Genomic DNA, 17,787 nt, shown 5'->3' on the forward strand with positions numbered 1-17,787 from the left:
CTAAAGCTCGCCGGAGCTTCGTCATTTGCCGCCACTACGTGGTCGTTTCATCCGTCCAATCTCTTGCCGGAGACCCGTGCTTCACTTCGTAGTCCCACCGCGACGCAAGTCTCTCTTCCTTTCTCTCTCGCATTGTGTTGTCGTTCCTTTTTGATGTTGCCTCGTGTCGCACCGCTAGCTTGCTCTGCCTCACCGCACCTACTGCTGCTCGTCGGTTTTGCCACCGTGCACTGAAGCTTCGAACTCCCCCCCCCTCTGTTCTTCGCTGCTCCTAGTAGAGCAGAGGTAAAGTTACCTCTTTGTTTTTAATTCAGAATTCTGGATTAGCTAATTGGTTATGGAGTATTAGTTTAATTAGGAGAAGTTGTGGTGGTTTATTGTTAATGGGATTTGAATTGTTGCTAGGTTGTTGTTGTTTGGTACTGTTATGGTTGTTGGTGTTGCTGTTATATTATTGTTGGTTGTTGTGATGCTTTATTGTTAATGTTGAGTTGTAGAGGTTGTTGTGGGGTGGTTGTTGCTATTGTTTGTTGTTGCTATTGTTGTTATCTGTTTTTATTGTTAGTGTTGTCGTTGCTACTCTTAGTGGTTGTGCGGAATTGGGAGGTACACCAAATGGATGTTCATAATGCTTTCTTACATGGAGATCTCCATGAGGAGGTATATATGAAACTTCCGCCAGAATTCAGTAGTCGTCCTGGTCAAGTGTGTCAGTTACAGAAATCCATATATGGTCTCCGCCAGGCTCCTCGGTGTTGGTTTACCCAGTCGTACTCAGATTACTCTCTCTTCATTTATCGTCGAGGTGATGTGTGTCTTCACATTCTGGTATATGTTTGACGATTTTATCATTTCTGGGAATGATACCGCTGCTCTCGCTACTTTCAAATGATATCTCGGTGATTATTTCCGTATGAATGATCTCGGCCCCTTGAAGTACTTCCTTGGCTACGAGGTCACCTGCAGTGCTGATGGATTCTTCCTCTCTCGGTGGAAGTACGCCCTCGACATCATTACTGAGATAAGACTTTTGGGTGCGAAGCCTGCGACACTCCTCTTAAGCAGAACCATCATTTAGCTCGTGATGATGGTACTTCCTATTTTTTACCCTGCCCAATATCGTCGCGTTGTGGGGCGTCTCATCTATTTGACCTTCACTCGTCCTGATTTGGCATATGTTGTTCATGTTCTTGCTTAGTTTATGCACCCCCCCCCCCCGCCTTGTGCGTTGTGCATTATTTGAAAGGTAATCCTGGTCGGGGCATTATTCTCTCTTCCTCCTGCGACTTGCATTTGAGTGCTTGGTGTGATTCGGGTGGGGTAGTTGTCCCCTGACCCGTTATTCTGTTTCTGGTTGCATTGTCTTTCTTGGTTCTTCTCCTATCTCCTGGAAGACTCGAAAACAGCACATTGTCTCTCGCTCTTCCGCTAAGGCCGAGTATCGCTTGATGGCTGATGTTACTGCTGAGCTCAAATGGCTCCGAGCATTGCTTCCTAGTCTTGGTGTTTCGCATCCATAGCCCAGTTCTCTGTTTTATGATAGCAAGTCAACTCTCTACAATGCCCAGATGCCGGTTTTCCATGAGCGTACATATCAAGGTTGATTTTCATTACATTCGCAATGCTATTCAGGTTGGTTTAGTCGCTACTTCACATTTCTCCACTACTGAGCAGCTTGCAGATTTCTTCACCAAAGCTTTAGGTGCTTGTCAATTTTTGTACTTACGAGGCAAATTGGACATTCACGAGCTCCATGCTCCAACTTGAGGGGGAAGGGGGTGTTTGATTGTATATATATGTATTATTAATGGGCTCCTCATTATAGAGTCAGTATTGTAAATATAATTATATGTATGTTGTTTAGTTGGCCCATTAAGAACCGAATCTCCTAGATTGTATTTAATCCCTAATCATTGATCATGAATGACAAGCTTGCACAATTAGTCTAACCTAAACACTCCCTGTCGTGACTTCATGGTATCTTTTGCTGCTAATATTAAATTTTTATTGCTATTACACTAAATTGTAAAATCAATTTACTATTAGTGTTTTGAAGGGCTCATAAAAAGATTTTATTTAACGTTGAACAAAGATATGATGAGGACAATGTTGCAGGGTAGCCCAACAAAAAGAAATTTCAAAAGAAAGTTTTGAGGAATGTGGTAATTTAGAGAGAATACTGGATGACCTTCACCATAAACATGAGGCCTATTGGTATATCCGTTCTCGGGTTATGGAGGTGAAAGATGGAGACAGAATCACGAGTTATTTTCACCATAAAGCTTCCCAACGCAAGAAGAGAAATAGGATCATGGGGCTTTTTGATAATGAGGGAGTCTGGCAAGAAGAAACCGAAAAGTTGGAGGACATTATAGAGAATTTTTATGAGAATCTGTTCAAAACCGACCACCCAGATCCTAGGCACATCCAAGAAGTACTGCGGCACGTTCCATGTTCAGTCACCTCGGAATTCAATGAGAGCCTCCTGAAGCCTTACTCAAAAGATGAAATTTATGCAGCTTTGCTTCAGATGCACCCATGTAAAGCCCCTGGGCCTAACGGTATGCACGCTATTTTTTACCAGCGGTTCTGACACATAGTTGGGAATGACGTAACAAAATTTGTGAGCGATATTTTACATGGTTTTGCTTCCCCGAGTCAGGTGAACAAGACTAATATTGTATTAATTCCGAAAGTGAAAAATCCTATTGCGATGGTAGAGTTTAGACTGATCAGTTTGTGCAATGTTTTGTATAAACTCACAACTAAGACTCTGGTGATGCGCCTAAAAAATATTCTTCCCTAGGTCGTGACTGAGAACCAAAGTGCTTTTGTCCCTGGCAGACTGATCACTGATAACGCCCTCATAGCGTTGGAATTATTCCATACTATGAATAAAAGAAGTAAGGGACGAAAAGGTACAATTGCCTTGAAACTGGATATGAGCAAGGCTTATGATAAAGTAGAATGGGGTTTCCTCAGAAAGTTGTTGCTTACTATGGGATTTGATGGTAGATGGGTGAATTTGGTGATAGAGTGTGTGTCATCTGTATCTTACTCTTTCTTACTTAATGGAAGAGTATGTGGTGATGTGGCTCCTTCCAGAGGACTTAGACAGGGTGACCCTCTCTCTCCCTACCTCTTTATTCTAGTTGCTGATGCTTTTTCTCATATGATACAGAGACATGTTCAGGAGAGAAAGTTACATGGAGCTAAGGCGAGTCGTTATGGTCCAGAAATTTCTCATCTTCTTTTTGCGGATGATAGTCTTCTTTTTGCTAGGGCAAACCGTCAAGAATGCAGAACTATCGTTGATATTCTCAACCAGTATTAAAAAGCATCCAGGCAGAAAATTAACTATGAAAAATCGGAGGTGTCTTTTAGCAGAGGTGTGAGTACTGAAAACCAAGAAGCTCTGATGAGATTTCTGAATATGCGGCAAGTCGATAGACACAAAAAATATTTAGGCTTGCCTATTGTGGTGGAAAGGTCTAAAAAAGTGATGTTTAATACTCTCATGGACCGCATATGGAAGAAACTGCAGAGGTGGAAGGAAAAGTTGTTGTCACGGGCAGGAAAAGAGATCCTTCTCAAAGCTGTTATACAAGCTATTCCAACATACCTGATGGGAGTTTACAAGCTTCCAGGTTCGATTATTGATAAGATCAGCGCGGCCATGGCTCGATTCTTTTGGGGACAAACTGGTCCAACTCGGAAAATACACTGGAGGAACTGGGAAACAATGTGCACTCCGAAATTTTTGGGAGGAATGGGTTTCAATGATTTGCGGGTTTTTAATGATGCTTTATTAGGTAGGCAAGCTTGGAGATTGGTTCAGCGACCAGGGTCTCCGATGGGACGTGTTATGCAGGTTAAGTACTATCCAAACCGTTCTTTTCTTGATGCATCTCTTGGATGTGCCGGCAGTTATTCGTGGAGTAGTATCTGGAGTGTGAAAGCTTTAGTCAAAGAAGGGATGTTATGGCGCATTGGAGACGGAAAGAAGGTGAATATTTGGCAGGACCCGTGGGTTGTAGGAGAGGAAGGAAGGTTTATCACTAGCCCAAGGGTGGAAAATGTTACAAATGTGAGTGATCTCATTGACACATCGACCATGGAATGGCAACATGACATAATTTCATATCACTTTAGTGAGCGAGATAAACAAAGATCCTAGCTATCCCCCTGAGCATACAGTCCCCGGAAGATTCTTTAACTTGGGCTTATTCTAAGGATGAAGCGTACTCTACAAGGACAACTTATATGTTGGGAAAAGGGGGTGATTTAGATGCTTTTCACAAGGCATGGATTGTGATTTGGAGTATGGATATAGCACCGAAAGTAAAGCATTTCTTGTGGCGTTTATGTTCCAATACGCTACCTACTCGCGAACTACTCCACCACCGCCATTTACTGGCCGAGACCTTATGTCCCTGGTGCGAAGCTGCTGTCGAGTCAAGTGCCCATGCACTTGTCCACTACCCGAGGGTCCAGGAGTTGTGGGTGGCGAATGAAGGCAGAAGGGTCGTGAATGATGTGAGTAGGGGCTGGTGTGATGTGCTGGCGAGTTGGAAGAATTTAGGGGGTACTTTACAACAACATGCTGCAAGCTTGATGTGGTGCAAATGGCATGAACGGAATAAGAAAATTTTCGAAAACAGTGAGACACCCAATGCTATGATTTCAGCTGGTGTGGAGCGACTAGTGATGGAACAAAATACTTATTCGAAGCAAGTGTACGCAGTCAATGTTCCCCGTAGCCCCGGAAGTGCGGCCTCATGGAGAGCACCACCCCCTGGGGTGTTGAAAGTAAACTCAGATGCATCGCTGGCGATTGAGGGCCGGGTTGGATTGGGTGTTGTGGCAAGAGATGAGAAAGGGGACGTAATTTTTGCGACAACAAGGAGAGTCCGTGCGTGGTGGCCTCCGGAAATCGCAGAATGTAAAGCTCTCCTTTTGGCTATAAAGCTAGCGAAGCGGTACGGTTTGGCCAACGTCATCCTGGAGTCGGATAGTCAAGTGTTGGTGAAGCGTCTTTCTAAAGCTGTCGTGTTTTATTCAGATTTTGATTGTATTTTAGAAGATATTTTGTCGTTTTGCTGTTGTTTTGAGTCGGTTGTTTGGTCTCATGTTAAGCGAGGTGGGAACTTTGTGGCGCATCATCTTGCGAAGCTAGTTCCGTTTGATGTAGAGCAGGTTTGGGAGAATCATTGTCCTGTTGAGATTTCTCCTTATATTCTGTCAGACACTTTGGCTTTGAGTTAATATATGGTTTGCTTTTCCCCTCAAAAAAAAAAAAAAAAAAAAAGATATGATGAAAAGTAAAATTTTAGAAGGCCGCCTAAAGTGAAACCCCCCCTAATAATCATGACTTGTGATTATCAGTGATACTCCAATGAGGTAATGATCATAAGTGAAAAACTGCGACTTTGGTTTGTTTACCAATGCAAAGCAGAAATTGGTGTGTTCTGTCATCTGTATTTGGTATATCAAGTTCTTCTAGTTTGTTAAAGCTAAGGAACATTAACTCAAAACCAATATACAATAGATTGAAATTCGGGTAATGCAAACTTTTTATGTTGGTCATCATCTCTTTTCTCATTTTCGTGACATAATAATTACATCTGATGTCTTCAATCATCGACTACATCCATGGAATTTTAAAATAAAAATTAGTTCGTGTCTCGGACAATACGCTCTGATTCTTTACCAACATGCAGTTGAAGTCTTAAAAAATAGAAATATTATCTTGTCTTTAATTGATTTTCCCCCCAAAAAAGACTAATAAAAGTATCGTACTGTAGTTGGTTAGTGTTTTAACATATTAAATGAGAGGTCAAAGATTCGAGTCTCGAAATACACAATTTTATTATTTAATGTCTCATTTGATTATGTGGAGGAGAGGAGAGTACACGTGACAGCATGACATTTGTTTGTCTTGAATTTTATATATATATGTGTGTGTGTTAGTCTATATTTAAAGTTGTCTCATTCACTTATTACAATGTTTTTAAATTACTTATTACTTACCTTTTTGGCATATTTTGATTTGCCTACTTATTTATTTTATTTAAAATTGCACTAGATACTCAATATTTTTTCTCTACTTTGCTTTGCTGAAAATTGATGCCAAAAACCAGTATAAAGACATAATTTGGTTACTTTATCTATTAATTCATTTTGGTTACAAAAAAAGAAAGGAAGATATTGTACATTAGAGTTGCATATAAGAAACCAGTTGCAAAAATTAGATAATACTACATATCATTAATCTCAACCGACATAATGGTTTTAATGTACATGTTAAGAATTGCATTTAAAATTATAGTCCGTAATCGATTGCATATTTAAAGAAAAGGATAAAAAAGTAATTAGTGTTTAGATATCGACACACAAAAGACATGGTATCTTTGTTCAATTTGTAGAATATATGATTATTCATGTCTAGGATCAGAATCTTATAACAGAAGACATGGACTCGACTCCCAAGTTTTAATGGTTAATGCGGAACCATGAAACTTTAACATTGATTGTATCGTATGACAACATTTCATGGCTTTGAATTTCTTGCCACAATTCTGTCAAAAAGGGCCCAACAATTATGAGATTCTTGAATTGTTTACGGATGAACCAGATTGGCCAAGCATATACCTTCCAAAAACTTGGCTTTGTTTCCTCAAACATGCCGTAATAATTTAGGAGTATCAACATTGTTCCCTCCCGCTTTCACCAGCTTTGCCGAATTTTCAACTGTGGTGATTGATGAATGTTTTTTTTTTTTTCCCATGGCAGGTTTTTTTTTTGTTTGGTATTCTAAAATGAAATATCGGTGTTCTGAAGATATTGGAAAGAAAAATAAAGGTATTTTTGCATTTTTGAGATTGTGTATTTGTCGATTATGATTTACAATTTTGAGTTTTCTCTCATACTCCTTTCATTTTCTTAAGATGTTTACTTTGGCACAGAGATAAATAACAAGATGCTAAAGAAAGAGAAAAATAGTAAAAATAAGAGAGAGATAACAAGTCAATCTACTATTTCCTCGTTTATTTTAATTGCTATATTATGTTTTGCTCAACATTTTAGGTAATGTCACTTTCATACTTTTCATATGTTATTTGTTGACCCATTTAATTTAAAGTAATAAGAAAAAGCTGAAAAATAATACTTTTTTGGTGGAAAAAGTGAAAAACCATAAAAATATTATTCCTCTTTTTATGAGCCCATTGAATTGATTAGCTATACATACATGATGCAATTCCTCATTATAATGGTTGTATTTATTCGTTTCCTGTTAGGGAAGACCTATTGAAAATATGGGAGGATCTCTCATCCCTCGAGTTCAGGTTTGACGAGGGGCAGGACTAAGCCAAGTCTTGCTCTCCATCTACATATGTGTTATGAATATTAGGTTTTTGGAACATAAGAGGATATAGAAGGCATATTTCTATGGAAGAGGTCAAAGATTTCTATAATCATAATAATATTCATATAATGATGTTGTGTGAAACTAAGGTGTAATTCCCTCCATTGGAGGGAAGTATTAAGCAGTGTGGGTTTCATAATTTTGACTTCCTCCTAGTTATTGGTATGCTTGGCGGGATTTGGTTGATATGGAATGTCAATGCTAGTAAACCATATAATTTGTCAGTTATTCATAATTCTAATAGATTCAGGGCATGTAATATAAGTATATTTTTCTATGAATCATATTTTGTTGCTATTTTTATCATTCTTCTCCTAGTCATGCCCTTAAATAATTTTTTTTGGGAAGACTTGATTACCTATCTTAAGTCACTAAGTATCCCATTTATAACATTGGGAGATTTTGATGAGCTTAGTTCTCATCTCCATAAGTTGGGTGGATTGAAATTTAGATTTTCTCGCATTGCTTATATTAATTTGTTTTTTGATACAGTTGAGTGAATTGAATTTTCTTTTGAAGGTAATTTATATACTTGGCCGAAAAAAATCTCATGGCCCTAATAAGATTGTTGAACATTTAGATAAAGAAATAGTTAGTCTTGACTGGTTGAGTCTTTTCCCAAATTCTAAAATATTTCACCATAATTTCACGTCATCTAATCATTGTCAAGTCTCAATTTCTTTAAATTTAAGTAAGTGTAGGTAAGGTCTCCCCTTTAGATTTAACAAATTATGGACAACTCGAAAATAGTTTGGTTAAAAACACTTGGAGTACTTAATTCCAATGTTCTCATATGATTGTTTCACGAGAAAGTGTAAGTTCCTTAAAGAAAAAGCAAAACTATGGTCAATAACTCGTTCCGGAAATATTTGTGGGCAACTTAGGATTGCGGAAGAAAAGCTAAAGTCTATCCAAAGTGCTTTAGTTCATAATGAGAATTACCCACATCTAATAGCTTCGCAAAATAATTTTTTGACAAAGCAAGTTAAGTTATTACATTTTCAGGATTTGCATTAGAAGGTTAAAGCAAAATCAAATCATATTAAACTTAGTGATGCTAATACTAAGTATTATAACTTTTGTGCCCCTATTAGACGAAATCGTAATTTAATTTATTCAATTCAAGATCCTCACAATATTATACTTAGTCATCCTCGCCGTATTGACGAATATATTACCAATGCATTCAAATAATGTTTCTTGGCCAATCCGCTATGCTCATTTGATGACAACAATGATTTTGATTTACTAGATGGAATTATTTCTGAGGAAGATAATTATATCTATGTATGGATATTACTTTTGAAGAAATTAAAACTGCAACATTTGACTTGGCACCTGATAAAGCGCCTGGGCCAGATGGTTATCCGTCTTTCTTTTACTAAAAATATCGGACTTTAGTTGGCAATTCAGTTTTCGAGCAATTAAAGCTTTTTCCTATTCAGGAAAGATTTTAAAGGAGATTAATCACTCCTTTTTACCTTAATACAAAAAATAGATAATCCTTCTAATCCTAATCATTTCAGACCTATTAGTCTAAGTTTAACAATCTATAAGATTATAACTAAAATCATGGTCAATAGGTTAAAAGTAGTTAACTAGTTATGGGTAAGATTATTCATCCTTTATAGGGAGCTTTTGTCCCTAGAAGATTAATCCAAGATAATATTCTCCTGGCTCCTGAAATTTTTTATTCTTCTAAAAATAAATAAGGGTTAAATGGATGGTCTAAAATTGGATATGGAAAAAGCGTATGATCGTGTAAAGTGGGTTTTTATTTTTATTACTTTTGAGAAATTCGGTTCTTGCTCTTGTTGGATAGAGTGGTTAAAACAATGTATTGCTACTGTTTCCATTTCAGTTTTAGTCTATTGTATTCTTGGTGAAACTATTGTCCCATCAAGAGAAATTCGTCAAGGAGATCGACCCTTTATTTCCTTATATCTTTATTTTATGTGCATAAATTTTAGCTCGTCAATTGCATAGAGCTAGTTTTGTTAGCTCTAGATCTATAGGTGTTACATTAGGACACTCAAGAGTTAAAATTTCATTCCTAACTTTTGCAGATGATACTATGGTATTTGCTAAAGCTACTCAGGATATTTGTTATACTATCAAAAATATTTCAGATAAGTATATATTGTCTATATTAGGTCAACTTGTTAATTTTCACAATTTTGCATTCCAATGTACGCAAAATGTTTCAGAATTGGTTTATGCTACTTTTGCGAATATCCTTCAAATGGAGGAATCCTTCTCATTAGGTAAATAACTTGGTTGTCCAATTATTGATACCAAAGTAACAAATGTTTCGTTTGCTGAAATTAAAGAAAAAGTGTCGTCTTAGTTGTCCAAATGGAAATCTAACTCTTTATCTCAAGCATGTAGGATCATTCTTATTCAATCTAATCTAGCAACGAAAGCCAATTATCAAATGCAAAGTTATTCTTTTCCCCTGACAGTTCTTTTCTCCCTTTATAAATATTGTTGAAATTTATTTTGGAATAAAGTTCAGATGCTAATTCACCAGATTCGATTGGGTGGGACAATAAGATCTGTAAACCTAAAAAAGCTTTAAGGTTTGCGACTTAGGAAAGCTAAGACTAACAATATTTCCCTTCAGTGCAGGCTTCTTCGGATGATTTTAGATTCTCCTGAAAATTTGTGGGTCAATTTAGTTAAGAAAAAAATATTTAAAGGATGACGATTTGTTTTCTTATAAAGTCAAAGCTAATGTTTCCCGGCAATGGAGAAAGTTGATGGGGTTAAGAAGGAATGTTGGAAATGGTGAGAACGTTTCCTTTTGGTTTGATAACTGGGTTTTAGCTATCCCATTATAGATATATGCCATGTTGTTAGTGGATCTAAAAGTATGAAAGTTAGCTTCTTCATCAATCACGATTGTCAATGGGATAAATCTCTTCTTATGCAGTTTATCCCTCTAGATATATCTAATGTAATGACTAATTTATTTATTCATAGTAATCAAATTCCTGACAAAAGGTTTTGGGGCCTTTCCCCTTATGGAAATTATTCAGTCATGTTAGGTGTTGATCTTATTCAAGGTCTAAACTTGCAATCGTCTGAGTCTACAATTTCTCAATTGATTTGGAAATTGAAAGTGCCCCCAAAAAATTAATTTTTTTATTTGAAAATTTTGTCATAATGGTCTTCCTACAAAGAAAATGTTGGAACTAAGCCATGTTTTTCTTCCTATGGAGTGTGTATTTTGTAATTATCACTTAGAGGATTCCTCTCATATCTTTCCTTGTTGTCCTTTTGTTATAGATTTGTTTGAGGATCTCAATAGCCATATGAATTGGAGTGCTCCTCCTGTTATTGTGAATGAATTGCTCTTTTTACATCATTAGTTAAATCTAAAATCTTGTTTCTCAACTTCTTAATTGAGATTTTTCTATAACTTGATGGTTCATTTGGTGTAATCGTAATGGGTGATTTTTCGTCATGAAAGTTGCTCTCATGTTAAAGTTAGTGCCACTACAAGAAAACGCCAAATCAATGACGGCTTCACTGTGACGGCCTAAAGAACAGTCGTTCTTCTTTCAAACAACGAGTGTTTTAAGTCGTCATTTTAACGAGCACAGCGACGCGATCAATGATTAACAACGACCGTTGAAAACCGTCGGTGATGTTATAATTTTGAATTTTAGATTTTTTTGGCTTAGGCAACGGTTTTAAACGGTTGTTGGTTTCACTAAACTTGTCGCTGATTAATTATGAGTTAAATTAGACTCCGGGAACTTCCTTCAAATTAAACGACTATTCTCAAAACACAAAAGGAATAAAATCGTCGTTTTTGGGACAAAGTTGGGCTCTTCCTCCAATTGCGATTGAAGGCTAGACCCGCGACCGACCATTTCGCTCTCCTTGTCGCCGGTAATTTCTTAACCGTCGCTTATTATTGTTTTTTTATATTTTTGTTACACATCAAACCCTAAAATACGGGTTTTAGGATATAGGTGGCCAACACGCACCATCATACGCCAGCGGTTGTAGCACCGTAATTCTCTCCTTCCGCCGCCACTGCAGCAAGTGGCAACTACACTACTAGACTCATAATCTACCCTCAAGTATTCATGTATGATAATATACATCCTGACATAGATACGAATAAAAAGTTACAACTTTAGACTAAATAATGAGTAGTATTTGTCATGAAAAAGAAGCTAAATCTCATACTTGGAAACATCCCCATATGGAAAACCACGAATGCCAGCCTCGTTATTTAAGCCCTAATAGGCCAATATCAATGAACTAACTACTAACAAAGTATAAGGGAGAAAAAAAAAAAATCCACCAAACTAAGATGCACTCTAATGAACTCTAATAATCTAGTCTTGATTTAATCTACCAAAAATTGATTTTTCGATTATACTTATGGTGTTGATGAATTCTAATGAACTCTAATAATCTAGTCTTTGTGCTTATTTCGATTTTATTTATGTTATTTGCAAAGTCAGTTTATTAAAATTGAAATCAATTATCTATGTTATGAGTTTCCAAGTTTACTTGTTAAAATATTTTATTAGAAGGCTATCCTACTTATGTTCAATCACTTTTCTCCAATATAGATTGTCATCAAGATTTGTAGAATATTTTCTATTAATAAAGTAAGTTGGATTAGTTTCTTGAGAAATGGTTCTTTATATTTAATAATATTTATTAGGTCATTATCCTCAACATTTACCTTCCACAATCCATTTCATACTCAAATCTCTCTACACCATGGCAACACCATTGCCTCCCCCCACCATCACAAGCACAACCACACTAACCTACATATCAACCACCACCCTCCGATCACTCCTCTCCCACAAAATCCTAAGTACCCACCTCAAATTTACCCTCCCAAACGCCTCTCTTTCTCTCTCTAGCCTTGCCACTCTCTCTACCTCCCAAAATTCCACTCTTCTTCTCATGCCTTCTTTCTCTACCTCCCCTTCACTCCCTCTACTCTTTAAGTTAGTAAAAACCTTCTCTCACTACTACAAAAGGAGTGTTATCGCGACGCTTTTTAACTCATTTGGCGACGCTTAAAAGCGTCGCGAAATTTGCTCTCGACGCTGCCAAAAAGCGTCGAGCAGAATCAGTCGGCAATTCGCGTCACCAAAAAGCGTCGCCATTGGCGACGCTGTACAGCGTCCCCCTTACCTATATAGGCGTCGCCATTGGCGACGCTGTACAGCGTCCCCCTTACCTATATAGGCGTCGCCACATTGGTTAGTGGAGGTGCCATCAATTAATTTATAAACGCTTTAAAGTGTCCTAATTCGAGACGCTTTTTGTCGACTATAATTAGTCACGACGCTTTTTAGTGTTGAGAGAAATTTGGCTGGAAAATTATTCTTATATTTGTCATAAGTTTTTGACAAGGAAAAGCGTCTAGATTTTGTGTGGACTCTTTTGATACGTTTTTCATAATTAATTAATTAACAAATAATCATATATAATAATACAGTAATAATATAATATATAATAACTTAGAATATAAAGTCAACAATGGAACTTGAAGATTACATAAAAATACTTCGAACAATGTATATGTTATCATAAATCATAAACGTACGTACAATTAAAATTCCTACACACGTTTATCAATAATACTTCATAACTAATATGTTATTAAAAATACCACAAAAATAAAACACACTAAAAATGTAATTGTAGCCTTACAAAACTAACTAATTAATTCTAAGATCTAGCAAAACAATGATGGTAGCCAATTTGAAGCCTCAAGTAGTGTCCTCTTGTTCTTGATCTGTTGGACTTTTATTATTATTTTCGAGTACCTTCAAAAGATGAAAAATAAGACCAAAAATATTAATTAGCACATGTAATATATCCCAAAAAATAGGTAACACGAGCATAAAATAATTTACCCTGGCTGACAAAACAACCCACATTCTATTTTCTTCCTTAACTATGATTCATTGAAAGTTTGAAACAGTACCACTATGAACTAATAATTCAACATTAACAACCCACATTATATTTTTTCTTCTTCAAGAAACTGAGAGTGGTAGTAAGAACTAAGAAATGAAGTCGACGCATACTCAAATCAGTGGAACAACAACTAGCTATGACATCATCTACGTACAGGTAAAAAAGGCCAAAACAAGAAATGAAGCCAACGCATACAGTGGAAGCTTCTAACTTTTCATTAGTGCAGGGACCATATACTACATTCACAGGAAACATTGGTTATCAACATTATAGCTAGTTGCTAACATTACCAAATAATCACCGGTTTCACTTATATATAATCACACATACTAACATTAAGTTCACACGAAATCTAATATGAACTAGGTTCATTATATTTTTTTTAAAACAACCGCCTAGTAGTTCTATAGTGTCTCTGACTCTATGTTACAGATGGATCAAATATTCAAATCCATTGATGCTAACTTGACTTTTAACCACATTGTTATGTTATTTCCGTTTTTATCACCTACAGACCACATAATCAAGTAAAGGCAACACAGCCAGAGTAGTAATGCATAATTTTACTTCAAAAGTATAACTTTATATAAGTAAACTGGCCAACCGTGGAGTTACGACATCCATTCAAGTAAAGATCAAGAAGATTGACATAGGAAATAATCTAGTTGGCTCCTTTCAGACTCGACCACGAGTTCTCTAGACACAAGAAATGAAGCCAACACATACTCAGATCAGTGGAAGCTTCTAATCCTCACTTCTTGACACAGTGCTTCAGAAAACAACAGTCCAGTAGCCATACACATGCAAAAGTATCCCAAGAAAGATCTGCTAGAGACTGGATCAGATTGTTTAATGTAAGAGATGAGGAGGAATTCTGATTGGCAGAAGAAAGCCCGCAGATAGAATAGGAGGTCGGAAAGTATAAGGTGGTTTAATTGATTGGCAGACAAGTGTCTCCAATTACAAAAGGCATGCTCATACATATATCTGAAGTCCTTTCTCTCTCTATCCTTCCCTATTTATTACAGTTCAATGGAAAAGCGAGCTACTAGAAAGTATAAGGTAGTTTAACTGAGGTTGTTAGGTGAGTTAGCTTGTTCAGTGGACTGTAGGCTGATAATTCTAGAAGCATCACAACAGCAACAATAGGAGCATATATGAGCATACCTTTTGGTTTGTCACTTCCAAGACTGCTTGTGCACAATCTAAAAGGTGCATTGAAGCCTCTCCGTTACGAACTTTACCTACTAGTCGAGAAAATTGTCCAACTAGCGTTTTGAGTAGAGAGTTGTTCTCTTGAACTTGGGCTTTCAACAAGCTATTTTCCTTCTTAAGAACGGAAAATTCTTCTTTATCCTTCTCCACAACCACAGTCCTCTTTCGAACCTTTTGCTTATTCAGAACACCATGCCACCGTAAATGTCGCCCTTTTGAACTCCAAGTCCATAGCCTACGGGACGTTCTGGAATCACTCCACCGTACATGGTGTGCTCAAAGGCTTCATCTTCGAGTTCTAAGTCAGACTTAGAAGGGTATGCTTGTTTCAATGGTTCCAACTTGGCATATGCATCATCCTACACATATAATTAACATATAAAATTAAATAAGTATTATTTTATATTCAAAGGAAGCAAGCTTAAAAAGTCATTCTAATATGTACTTATACCACAAAATCTGCTGTTACTGTCTCGGGTAGATAGCCTCCATCCTTGCCCATATGAGTTTTTTTCCAAAGAGCTAACAAGCTCATTTTTTCTCCATGCTCATCTTCCTATTATTTTTATTAATATAAAAAAAATTAAAAAAAAAATCAGCAAGATAAGATGTCAAACATTCATATTTTTCCATAAAAAGCCGAAACATTCATATTATTCAAGCAAAATATAAGTGAAAGGCCTAATTCATCCTAAATATGAAATATATAAAAACCTATTATATTCACGATTCATACATAATCAGCTTGCTTGTTCGCGAAGCTCTTCGAACCACATCTGTGAAGTTGATTTAGGGAGGCTCGTGCTCCTTTCCCCAATTCTGACAGTTTCTGCACTCATTTTCATGTAGATTTACTCCCTCCGTCCCTTAATAGAGTGCCCATTTCTTTTGGGCACAAGTATTAAGAAAAAAGCATGTGTGGGACCTTAGTGGTATTAAATAAGGAGTGAAAATAGAAGTTGGTACACTTTTTATAAATTGTTTATTAAGGAGAGAGAATGTGGGCCCAATTATAAAAGTTAACTTCATGTCTTCATCTTCACGTGAAATACTACCAAATTTCCCACCAAACAAATTTCCCACCAAAAGAAATGTTCTCTGGCGCTAGTTTTTTGCAGCCAAAAGTTTGACTTTCACTTAAAACCCACTTTTATTGTTTGGAGCCAAATTAAAAATTCAAATCTTTATTGAGAAATTTGTACAACTTACATTATACAGAAATCACTATAAATACCCAACATTTATTACAACCATAAACACAATCAATGCTTATACAACTTCAACTAAAAGAAAGAGAAAAAATTGTCTCCCACAATAAATTTGAAGAGTACAGTATAGAGAAAAATAGAGGGGGGGGGGTGGGATGTAAAAAGGGAGTAATTTTACATATTTTTTCAAGAAAATATAACCTCTCAGAGAGTTCTCATCATTGAAGTTTTGGGATTTCCTTATTAGCCTCTGAAAGATATGAGAAATCAATGGAATCTGAGTTTCTAATTAAGCATCCTAATTTCAAACTGGATTATTTTGAGTGGCTAATTTAGCCTCTTCAAAAAAAAAATCAAGGAAATTAGGTTCCATAATTAGCCATCTCAAGAAAAGAATTGATCTCTGCAAATATCTACGTGGCATAACAAGAAAATGGGACATAAGGAACTCACTAATGATCAAAGGAGACATCTGGTTGAATTTTTGCTTCAACAAAGTCCTCATGGAAATGTACAACGAGGTGGCTTCAAATCAGCAATAACAAAGTTCAAAATCTGCAGAAGGCAAGTTTACAACATATGGAAAAGAGCAAAGCAGTGCAAGGCGCGTGGCATGCCCATTGATGTTAACTCATTGAAAGGGAGATGCGGAAGGAAGGGCTTGAATTTTGATATTCAACGAATTGCTGAAGTTCCATTGCAGAAACGAACCTCAATTAGATCACTTGCAATTGCCTTAGGAGCATCGAAGTCCTCCATTCACAGGTTAGTCAAAAGGGGTTTAATTAAGAGACATTCCAATGCCATAAAACCAACTTTAACAGATCACAATAAGAAACAAAGGCTAATTTTTTGTATGAATTGTTTAAGGACAGATTCTACACCTTTAGATCCCCTTTTTAGAGAAATGTTTAACACTATTCATGTTGATGAAAAGTGGTTTTACATCACAAAATGCAAGGACACTTACTACCTTCTCCCACATGAAAAACACCCTTATAGGCATACCAAAAGTAAACGTTTCATAGCAAAGGTCATGTTTCGTGCGGCAGTTGCAAGAACAAGGTTCAATGCAGCAGGAGAATGTACTTTTGATGGGAAATTAGGAATGTTTCCTTTTGTGCATTGGGTGGCAGCAAAGAGGAGAAGTGACAACAGACCTCGGGGCACATTAGAGTTGAAGCCAATCACTAAAGTGAACAGAGTAGAGTACAGAAAAATGCTCATAGAGAAGTTGTTGCCATCAATTGTAGCAAATTGGCCGGGGTTAGGGCAAGGGACAATTTACATTCAACAAGACAACGCGAGGCCACACATTGATGGTGCTGATGTGGAGTTTCGTAAGGCAGTAGATGAGCTGAATTTAGACTTGCAATTAATTAACCAACCCCCCAATAGTCCAGATATGAATATCCTAGATTTGGGATTTTTTAGGGCCATTCAATCTTTGAAGGATCAAACCTCCCCCAAAAACTTTGAACAACTTGTTGCAAATTGTCAAGAAGCTTTCAATTCAATACTCCCCAATTCACTCAATTATGTTTTCCTAACTCTACAGTTATGCATGATAGAGATTATGAAGGTAAGGGGAGGCAATAATTACGATCAAGTCCATGTAGGAAAACAAAGACTAGAAAGAATAGGACAACTTCCCATTACATTCAACCCCTCTCCAACTTTGGTGCAAGAGTGTGTTTCTACTTACAGAACATGAATGAGTAATGCAACGACCATGTGTGGCAGCCACTAAGTAATTTTTTGGGTGAACATTTTGTAAATTTTTTGGATAGTTGCTAATGTGAAAATCATGTATTTGAAGCCAATTATGCAACTTTTTTGTAAGCAAATTAGAAACTTATGTACTCATGGATATATTAATGGAGTTTATTTTTTTTTTGCTATTGATTATGTGATGTAAATCATCAATATATTAATGGAGCTTACCCACTGCACATTATACCCACACAAAAATTA

The 17,787-nt window shown here is 36.7% G+C and overlaps 2 protein-coding genes across 2 annotated transcripts; both read left to right on the forward strand.

Moving 5' to 3' along the window:
* The first annotated feature begins 3,433 nt into the window (after nt 1-3,433).
* On the forward strand, nt 3,434-4,177 carry LOC109136419 (uncharacterized mitochondrial protein AtMg00310-like). The gene has a single exon (XM_019252514.2). It carries the CDS (start codon nt 3,434-3,436, stop codon nt 4,175-4,177), a length of 744 nt encoding a protein of 247 aa, XP_019108059.2.
* Nucleotides 4,178-16,246: 12,069 nt separating this feature from the next.
* On the forward strand, nt 16,247-17,527 carry LOC130590771 (uncharacterized). The gene is made up of 2 exons (XM_057393320.1): nt 16,247-16,578; nt 16,684-17,527. Exons 1-2 carry the CDS (start codon nt 16,247-16,249, stop codon nt 17,525-17,527), a joined length of 1,176 nt encoding a protein of 391 aa, XP_057249303.1.
* The last annotated feature ends 260 nt before the right edge of the window (nt 17,528-17,787 follow it).

This window comes from Beta vulgaris, chromosome 3 (assembly GCF_026745355.1).
Source record: "Beta vulgaris subsp. vulgaris cultivar EL10 chromosome 3, EL10.2, whole genome shotgun sequence".
Lineage (NCBI taxonomy): Eukaryota > Viridiplantae > Streptophyta > Magnoliopsida > Caryophyllales > Amaranthaceae > Beta > Beta vulgaris.

Bases quoted from the DNA above. Each gene is read 5' to 3' on its own strand.
- LOC130590771 (XM_057393320.1), top strand. From the start codon at position 16,247: ATGGGACATAAGGAACTCACTAATGATCAAAGGAGACATCTGGTTGAA. The intron at 16,579-16,683 runs GTTAGTCAAAAG...GAATTGTTTAAG, and splicing joins TCGAAGTCCTCCATTCACAG to GACAGATTCTACACCTTTAG.
- LOC109136419 (XM_019252514.2), top strand. From the start codon at position 3,434: ATGCGGCAAGTCGATAGACACAAAAAATATTTAGGCTTGCCTATTGTG.